Source organism: Peromyscus eremicus, chromosome 8b, assembly GCF_949786415.1.
Source record: "Peromyscus eremicus chromosome 8b, PerEre_H2_v1, whole genome shotgun sequence".
Lineage (NCBI taxonomy): Eukaryota > Metazoa > Chordata > Mammalia > Rodentia > Cricetidae > Peromyscus > Peromyscus eremicus.
Window position 1 is genome coordinate 45,128,855 of NC_081424.1, and position 10,450 is coordinate 45,139,304.

General features: G+C 40.4%; 1 protein-coding gene across 3 annotated transcripts in view; it reads left to right on the forward strand.

Annotated features, from left to right (window-relative positions):
• Stxbp5 (syntaxin binding protein 5) overlaps positions 1-10,219 on the forward strand; it is a 135,606-nt gene extending 125,387 nt beyond the window's left edge. For all 3 annotated transcript variants that reach the window (XM_059272756.1, XM_059272757.1, XM_059272759.1), the window contains 4 exons: positions 100-265; positions 2,029-2,140; positions 7,331-7,551; positions 9,756-10,219. In XM_059272756.1, coding sequence (XP_059128739.1) covers positions 100-265; positions 2,029-2,140; positions 7,331-7,551; positions 9,756-9,797 — 541 coding nt within the window. In that variant the 3' untranslated portion in view covers positions 9,798-10,219. The remainder of the gene's footprint in view (positions 1-99; positions 266-2,028; positions 2,141-7,330; positions 7,552-9,755) is intronic.
• Positions 10,220-10,450: the final 231 nt, after the last annotated feature.

A 10,450-nucleotide genomic window follows, 5' to 3' on the forward strand; every position in this document is an offset into this window, starting at 1 on the left:
TTTTCACATCGCATCTTCATACATAGTGTCATTGTACGTTATACCCACCCTATAAATAACTTGCTGCCTATTACTAACAAATATTTGCTTTCCTTCAAGTTTGCCAAGCTTAAGACCTCTGTTGGACGTCTACTACTTGCCCCTTACCAACATGCGGATAGCCAGGACCTTTTGCTTCACCAACAATGGACAAGCATTATACCTTGTTTCACCTACAGAAATCCAGAGACTCACCTACAGTCAAGAGACGTGTGAATATCTTCAAGTGAGCAACACAAGTATTAGAATTTCTATAGAACTTAAGGGTTCTCTGAGGGCCCTCATACTGTCTGTGTCCCCTTTTCTCATGGAATGCACAGAACCTTTTTGTTTTGTTTATGTTTTATCACATTATTTTATTATCTGGGTTGCATAGCATAGATTTCATGTAGGCATATAATATACTTGGGGCATACCCCCACACCTTTTGCCTTTCCTTTTCCCTGCCTGCCCCCTAATTAGTCCTGATTGTACCCTCGTGTCATCTATACATACACAGTTTTACAGATCAGTATAAAATCTAGAACCTACAAATGGGAAAAAAGACATGTAATGTTTGTCTAAGACTTAATTTGTTTACTACAACTGTCACAATAGATTGTTGAGCTACATTTTAGCCCCCAAACTATAAAGCTTCTAAAAGGAAATGAAAGGAAAAAAAGTTTTTTGCCACCTTGGGTTAGGCAATGGTTTCTTAGCTGCAGGCCAAAAGCATCTTTGTGTTCTAAAAACACAAATTGATAGCTTCAAAGTATAAACTTCTAATCTTCTAAACAGAGCCACATAAGAAATTAAGACAAGCCGGGCAGTGGTGGCGCACGCCTTTAATCTCAGCACTCAGGAGGCAGAGCCAGGCGGATCTCTGTGAGTTCGAGGCCAGCCTGGGCTACCAAGTGAGTTCCAGGAAAGGCGCAAAGCTACACAGAGAAATCCTGTCTCGAAAAACCAAAAAAAAAAGAAATTAAGACAAGCCGTAACTGTATTAAAATGTTGGTAAAGCCATTTTCCAATCAAACTTTGTGTTAAAGTATATAAAGGATGTCGTCTTTTCTGTCTACATCCCTATATCTCCTTGTCTCCATGCTCTCACAAAGACCTCAAGCTCTGTAGAGAGAGGGAATGCAGAGGGTGGGCACCATGTCTTGTTTCTGGTCTTGGTGGGAGTGAGTGGAGCATTTTCTCTACTATCATGTTGACCATGGGTTTGTCATATGTTGAGCTGTGCTCCTAGCCACTCCCTGTTGGTAACCATTCCTCTCTCCAAACCTGCTTTTACCTCTTTTTCTGTCTGAAGAATGTTGACAGTAAGCTCAGGGAAGACTGGCATATAAAAGCCACTCTTCCCTCTTCCTGTGGGTTTCTGAATTTTCATGTGTCAGAATGATGTTTGTGGAAATTACATGTTTATGAAAAAGGAAGTTGACCTATCTAAATGACAGTTTGTCTGGTTCCACTCAAGATGATAATTCTGAAACTGACTATGGCCATTGCTACACTGAATGCCTTGGCCTGCTGGTAGAGACTGTTCTATTAGAAGATAAACTGGTTTTCAGGCAAAGTATCAGCTCTTCTTGAATTAGATTTCAATGTTATCTTGAAAATCAAATACTGACTGGCATGGCCGTGCAATCCCAGAACTCAGAAAAAGATCTTATATTCCAGACTAGCCTGGGATACGTACCAAGAGAGTCTTGGACACAAGTAACATCTCTTACCCTCTAGGCAGGCATACTGTCTTGGCTCTAATGCTAACAAATAATAGGTGGGAGGGGAAAACAGCAGATTCATCTTAGTAAATTGGTCTTGGAAACCTACTGTTAGAGTAAGTCAGTGTGTTTCTGCTCTGACCGTTTGTAATTTTCTTACTAATTGTTGGTGAGTCATACTCAAGGGAATTGTCACCACATTACAGCATTTACAGTGGTGACCTTGGTAATTAAATGTCTGTTTCCCTGGAGCTTTAACAGTATAATTGGTTTTATTTTAAAGGAGATGCTGGGTGAGCTCTTCACTCCTGTAGAAACGCCAGAAGCACCCAACAGGGGCTTCTTTAAAGGCCTATTCGGAGGCGGTGCACAGTCTCTCGACAGAGAAGAACTATGTAAGTTGGCTGATTTAATTTGACTTATATTCCTTTAAGACAAAAACATTCAATCCATGTAAATATTTTATTACATGGATAAACTATGCTTACTTTTTCATACTTATCACAATAATTAATATATCCATGGTTTAACAAAAGGCATAAAATTACTTTGTCATTCTGTTCTCAATCAGGAAAATATCATTCTCAGGGAACCAAATTAGCATAACTTCAAATGGCTAAAAAAAAAAGGTGTTCACAACTTTAAATTGGTAATCTAGAAAACATGTTCTTTATTTACATTAAATGTGACCTTAATTGTTTTATTTTTATGATTGCCATTACTTAATGACTGTGTTACAGTTCTGCCACTTTTATAAAAATAACATTGAGAAATTGACATAAAGGGGGAAAGTTGGCTTTTTACATGCTGGACAAGCCTTCTCCCACTATAAGCTGTAGCCCAGCAGGATTCTACATGGTTTACAGTTCCAACCTCCAGCTGGGTGAGGGAGAACAGTCTGCTGGAAGCAAAGCTTGTTGTCTCATAGCAGCTGGAAGTAGCGAGTGAGGAGTGACCAAGGTCCTACTGTCCTTGTCAATGTCAAAATAATCTGTAGCTAAAGCTTTACAAGTAACAAATTAGCAGAGTTGCTGGATAAATCAGTATGCAAACCTTAAGATGAAATCTTATCAATTATTAGTTATATTGGTTTTCTGTCGCTGCTGTTACTCTACAAATCTATTGACCTTAAAACAGCCCAGCTGACTAGGCATCTCGACTTCAGTTTTATCTGTTAGAAATAAGCACAGTTTATCCTGGCACCACCAGCACTCTGCTCTTCACTGGGGACTCTGGGTAAGAATGGATTTCCTGGCCTTGTTCAGCTTCTGGAGGTCATCCCTATTCCATGGCTCCTTTTTGTCAGGCAAGGAAGACAATGTCACATCTCTCTGTTTTTCTGAATCTACATCTCTCCCTGCCTACTAAAAACACTTTGCTCTTAAGGAGTCCTGTGATTTGATTGCACTCACCTAGCTGATGCAAGATATCCAGCCCAGGTCGAGGTCCTTAGCTTAATCACGTGTGAAGCCCCCTTTCTATTATAGGCTGCTATATCCTTACCTTCCAGAAATTGAAGTGTGGCCATCTTGAGGAGGGGGGCATTTTTCTATCTTGCAATAGTTATTTATTTTTAGAAAAATTGAGTTGAGTGTTAATTTCAGTAGAAAGGAGCTTGCTTTACCACACACAAGGTGATGGATGATGGATGGGTGCATGGATGAATGGATACATGGATGTGAGGGACTTTTCCTGGGAAGACAACATGCACATATGTGTTCATTCCAGAAAGGGAACCCACCACAGACCAAAGTAATGATTATACCAATGTCCAACTTGGTGAATCAATGAATTTTTATTGGGGGTTACTAGTAAATAGGCCTATCAGTGAGGGGTTTCTTCCAGGAGTAAGGATGACTCAAAAGCAGCAGCAACACTGAACAGCCCAACACAGGTGATGTCTAGAAGATCTGCAAGCCTAGAGTCCTGGAGTCTCTCTCGGCAGCTCAGCTGGCCATGCCCCTCCGCAGCAGGTCTTCATTCCTGTAAAGCTGGAGACAGGGCTTAGAGACTCATCCAAGTTCCTGCTCTTCTAGACATGAAGTTTGTTTACCTCCCGAGTCTCATGTGCCTTGCTCTCCTTCCAGGGACTTGCTTCAATTCAAGGAAACTGCTGAACAACAGCATGTATGTGTGCATGCGTGCACATATGTACATGCATACTTAATGACATTCTAATCTAAGTCCTTCCCCCACAATGTGGCTAATGATAAATTTAATTGAAGGCTCAGAGGGCTTTCACTTCTTTTCAAATTGTCCTAAAGCCAAACCAGGATAATAATTATACAAGAAAAGGAAAAGTGGAGTCAGAGTGGAAAAAGTCAAACTGTCTGTATTTGCAGATAACATAATTTTAATTATGGAAGTTTCTAAGGCAACCGACCAAAAATAGATAAAGCTGATAAGCAAGTTGGCAAGGTCAAAGGATCTATGATTAATCTCTAAAAGTTACCTGTGTTTCTATATGATGGCAATGAATAATCCAAAAGGGAAATTTAGGAAACAATTCCTTTTATCTCAGCATCAAAAAAAAAAAAAATTAGATCTCGGTGTGGTCTTGGTGTTGGGGTAGTGTAGCCTTCCTGACAGACGTGGGAAGTTCTTCCCTTTACATTATATGGAGTATGTAAGGGAGTACATTATATGGTATTAGCTCTTCTTTGAAGGTCTGGTAGAGTTTTGATTTATAAAATAAACCACTTAGAAAAAGTTTCACTGAAGAAGTGAAAGACATTCTCACTAAAACTTGAGAATATTATTTAAAAAAAATAATAGGTAAACAGAACAGTGTCTCATGTTCTTGGATTTAAAGACTATTTATCCTGCTGATGTATCAGTGCTGCTCCTCAGACCAATCTAAATCTTCACACCAGAATCTAAATGGGATTTTTGCACAAAATAATAGTAAGATTTATGAAATGGAGGAGGTGAAGCTGACCCTTCCATAAGCAGAGAGTCTGAAAGCAGAGGGCCAGGGGGACACACATTTCCATGGCAAAAGTTACTACAAAGCTATGACCTGTAAGATGTGGGATATTGGCTTGAACATAAGCAATAGAATATGATTGAGAGTCCAAAAATAAGCCTAGAGCATTTATGCTCAATGATTTTCTCCAAGGATGCCAAGAAAATCCAAAGATGAAATAATGGACCTTTCAGCAAATAATGTTGACACAACTAGATATTCAAGTGGATAAAAACCAGCAACATGAAAATTAAGTCAAAAGAATCAAGGACTTCTACTTGAGGGTTAAAGTACAAAACTCTTGGAAGGACGTGAAATAAATCTTTGTCACCTCAGTTAGTCATTTGTTCCCCGATATTTCACCTAAGTCACAAACAAGCAGAGAATAAAAGAGGGAAATTGTAGTTCATCTATGGGAAAACTTTGTGTTTCAAAAAATAAATAGCAAGAAGAGAAGATGGTAATTCAAATATATTGTAGGTTGTTGTTTGGCTCTTTTTTGGGGCCCGCCACCCAGCTCCCAAATAAATCACACACAGAGGCTTATTCTTAATTATGAATGTCCAGCCTTAGCTTGGCTTAGTTTCTAGCCAGCTTTCCTTAACTTATATTATCCCGTCTACCTTTTGTCTCTGGGCTTTTCCTGTTCTCTTACTTCTGTCTTACTCTTACTCTGTGGCTTTCTGGTTGTGTAGCTGGGTAGCTGGCCCCTGATGTCCTCCTCCTCCTCTGACTGTTAGATCTTAGCTCTCTCTCTCCAGATTTCTCCCTCAATATATTCTCTCTGCCTGCCAGCCCCACCTATCCTTTCTCCTGCCTTGCTATTGGCTAGTTCTTTATTAGACCATCAGGTGTTTTACACAGGCACAGTAACACAGCTTCGTGGAGTTAAACAAATGCAACATGAACAAAAGTAACACACCTTAAAATATTCTACTACACAAATAATAGCACAAGCTGTATACATATCATATCTGATAAAGTCTATTATCTGGAATATACAAAGAACTCATAATTCAGTAATAAGAGAATAAGTAGCCCAATTTTGAATGAGCAGAAGGTTTGGATTTCTTTTGCAATATTCCTGATCAGTAATCACTAAAGATGTCCAACATCTTTGGTCATTCAGGAACCAGTGTGTATCAGAAGCCATGATGATGTACCACATCATGTTAACTAGGAGAGCTGCGATCAGGACACATGAGCATTGGTAGGGTGTAGAGAAGCTGTAGCTCACACTGCTGGATGAAAATGCTGCTGCTTGCTCTTGAAAAAGCTGCCCCCTAGACCTCAGAAAGTTCAACAAGTGTCCCAGCCCATATCCCAGCCATTCCATTCCTGGGCATACATGCCCAAGGGAACTGAAAATGGATGTGTACATAAACACTTTCAGAAATGTCCAAGGGAACATTACTTCTAATAAGCCAAAAAAGTAGAAACTGCCCATTGGTTAAATACAGCACAGCAAAATGTGGTATACCCATAAAATGATGCACTATTCAGCCATAAGAAGAAATGATACTGATGTGTGTTGCTACACAGATAAACTGGGACCTTATCTTCAAGGAGAGAAGTCAGCCATGTAAGGCTACTGGCTGTGTGGATCCATTAGCCATGAGAGGCCACGGCCGTGTGGATATATTTATATGGAGTATTTATAATGGGCAAATATATAGAAATAGAACAGCTGGTCGGCAGTGGCACATGCCTTTAATCCCAGCACTCAGGAGGCAAAGCCAGGCGGATCTCTGTAAGTTCGAGGCCAGCCTGGTCTTTAGAGTGAGATCCAGGACAGGAACCAAAACTACGGAGAAACCCAATCTCGAAAAACCAGGGGAAAAAAAGAAAAGAAAAGAAAGAGAATAGAGTAGTGACCATGAGTAGACCAGGAAGAGTAGAAAGTGATAGTGACAGGCCATGTGCTTCCTTGTGAGTGGTGAAGACGTTCTGAGATTGGGCAGTATGTGAAGGGTCCGTACAGTTCAGGAAAAGAAATGTGAGCAGAAGTAAAGGGCGTATAACTGGGGTCTGCTCTCAGACTTGCCGTGATCTGGGAATTAGTCAGGATTTGGGTACTGAAGGGAAGAGGCAAGCAAGCCCTTTAAGGAAAAAGTGTGATTTTATGTATCTGAAAAGGGAAACATTAATGGAGACAAAGAAAACATGTCTACAAATCTGGGCTACCAAAATGGAAATAGTATTTTTATAAGAAAGTGTGGAATCAGAACACTAAATCAAATGTGAAAATTAAAACTTAAATCTTTATGCTTAAAGTTAAAAGCTTAAAGTTCATAAACTATAATGTTAACAACTCAAAAAACAATTTTAGTTACAAAATCTGCATCAGTGTACCTACTCTCAACAATGGCTAGCTAGCCCTGATTCCCCAGATTTCTGCTGTATGAACCAGGAGAGTGTAGGATGTTTATAATGGTGTGCTATAGTTTGCATATTTGGAAAAGCATTGAGAAAAAAAATTTAAAACAGCACAATAAAGGTATGTTATAAAGTTAAATAGTAATGTTCTAATTGTATTACCTCATGATCTAAAACTTGTATTTTAATGCTGCCATGTGACAGGACTTTTACTAACTTTTTCTCTGTTATTCAAACCTTCCAGTTGGCGAGTCCTCCTCAGGAAGGGCCTCGAGGAGCCTTGCGCAGCACATCCCGGGTCCTGGTGGGATCGAGGGTGTGAAAGGAGCAGCATCTGGAGTGGTGGGTGAATTAGCCCGAGCCAGGTTGGCCCTGGATGAGAGAGGGCAGAAACTTGGCGACCTGGAAGAGAGAACTGCAGCTATGTTATCCAGCGCAGACTCGTTTTCCAAACATGCTCATGAGGTATGCCTAACATGCTGCCAGCCACCCAAAGAGCTAGATAAAGCAAATGTCACAATGACAGCATAGTGTATGTTCTGTCACTTCTGCAAGCATATATTTTGTGAAATTGCAAGTTCCAACTTTTCCACAAGAGGGAACCATTAAGAGAACATGGCAATGGTTTCTGGTCTTTCCTGAAATCTGTGCATTTTGAAGGCACATGCCCACCTTAGGACCTTCATAAGCAATGCAGAAGCTTTGTGGCTGTTTGTCAAGGACCTCAATAAAAATACTAAACTCCCTTAACTTGCCAGAGTCTGCAACCACCTTAACCCTTAAGTTAAGGAACTCTGTTGTCTCCTGGATTCTTCCAGGTAGATCTAAATAACAAAAATCAGTTAGCATATTGAAGTCTCTGTGTCTTGCAAACTAATGCATATGGAGATGTGTGGGAGACCGTGGGAGTCCAGCTCCCACCTTTTCCCACCTATTCTAGGGTTCTTAGGTGGAGGGAAGAGGGATAAGAAAATATCAGAAAGAGAGACCTAGCTGACAAGAAGAAAGACAGAAACACAGGATAGCTTCACAAGGGCCTGGATCAATACACAATGGCCTCGAAGATGTATTCAGAAGGCTTTTTATAACATACCAAGGGGAGAGGCAAAAGACTTTCCCCTTGCAAGATCAAATCACACCGTACAGTCAAGTGTAGACCCTTTCAAACACCTGATAAACACGCCCATAGTCAAATCATCCCCTTATGCAGCCCTGCTGGGTAAAGCAAGTTCACATTCCCTGACCCTGGGTAATTTGGGCCTCCTCAGAGAGGTAGTGGTTCAGCTTTAGTAAATTCTTTGACCTGAGAAACAGGTGCTGTAAAGTGTAAGGATCTCTAAATGATGCTCACACAACTATATTTTGTTGACTGATACAGGGCCTTATGAAAAAATGATTTGTGGGCCTCAGAGATGGCTCATCAGGTAAGAGTGCTTACTGCTCTTGCAGAGGACCTCTGTTTGCTTCCTAGCACCCACATGGCAGCTCACAGCCGTCTGTAACTCCAGTTCCATAAAATCGGATGCCCTTCTCTGGCTTCCTTGCAATATAAGATGGTACACATACAGAAATGCAGGCAAAAGCGCATGCATATAAACTAAAAACAAATTTTAAAAAATGTCTTTATGGGCTTAAAAGCCTTTCTGTATGGTAAATATTATTTTTGCATATGTGTGCCACTCCTTCATGCTCTGGGCTGGTGACATCTCATTTTTGCTTCCTTGACTGGCCGGCCTTTGATTCTTGCCCAGGTGAACAGTATCAAAGTTACTTTTATAGAGAGCATCAAGTCTCTATAGTAATAGCATTCCTTTAGTTATTCAACCAATAGCCATCTCTTCTTTGCTCGAGTTGCATGAAGGACATAATTCGACCTGGAAGATGCCTGTCTGGAGCATCCCAGGGAGTTGTGAGTGCCCAAAAGCACCTCCAGTGTAAGCAGATAGCCTTCAACGTAAAGCAGGGGTTTTGTTGCCCCAACACAAGCACTTGCGTCCCTTTCATTGTGTCTGCAGATCCTGATCGATCGACGAGGAGCACAGTTGTCGTTCTCTTCTCTAGATGCAGTTCTTAGATGTACTTGAGAGTCTAAGGAGGACAGTGCACTGAGGTGCATTCCTGGGCTCTTGAATTCAGATTGCCAGGCCTAATCCCCAGTAACCCACCATTCTGTTAACCTTGAGTAAAACCTGGAAGCCTTTTTCATAAATAAGGTTTTTTATTTAGAACATGAGGAAGAAATAATACAAGAAGTGTACAGATCAATTAAAATCAAGAAAGGTGTGTCAAGTGTTGTTTAGCTCACAGCAAGGACTTAGTAAATTTGAGATGGAGGTAGTTTTTTTCACCTTCCTTTCCCTAATTCTTTCGGTTCTAATTAGAGCCATGGCAATTGACTTATTTTGAAGTTATTCACTGAGTCACCAAACTATGTTACACATTAAAAAGAAATTATGATACATATCAGAAACTTGAGCATCTTCTAGGATAGTTTTTTTTTTAATGAACATAGCCATTTTTCATCTAAGTAGAGTAATTCTTGCTACTTTAAATAAATTGAAGTGTAATACCAGACTGGAATGTTTCAGGGTGGTATGCTTTATAGATACCAATTGTAAATAGTTTTCTAGAATTTTGAAAACATATTTTTCTTTTTTCCCCTCTTTTAGATGATGCTGAAATACAAAGATAAAAAGTGGTACCAGTTCTGACAACCAGAATCCACTAAGACCAACTTCAGCCAGAAGGAGAAGGAAATTTCCTTGTTGATGTCATTGGTATCTTTGGGAAAGATAACATACAAGGGATGTACACCACTGAGGACTGTTCTATCCCAGCACAATCAAGCACTGTTTTACCTCAGTCACATGGCTTTACCTGAGAACTCACCCGCGTGCAAACCGGACGGAGCATATGGTGTGTGCTGGCTGTGAGTTGACAGACAGAGAACTTAGCGGGGTCACGTTGACAGATGAAAACCACAAAGGGATGTTGAGAAGTCCTGGTGGGCTGTTTCTTGGATCATTCCTGTATTAAACTTTCATATGCCAAAAGATTTTGTGCCGTTGTATCTGCCGTCAGTGTTTGATCCGAGGTAGGGAGAGGCAATAAATCCGAAGTTCTAAGTCCGAAATGGTCATATTTGTGTTGGGACTGAATTACGAACAGCTGTCTGGACTCACTCTCTCCCAGGCAGACTGGTCATCAGTATCATTAGTGAAAGCAGCGAACTGTCCCCTGTGCTGACTGGTGGGCTCTAAGTAATCAAAGATACACATAGCTTGTGTATGGGATCCTCTTCAGTTCTTGTTACTATATCTTTGTGTTCAGTTCCTATTTTTTCAAAAGCAAAACAAGGTGATAT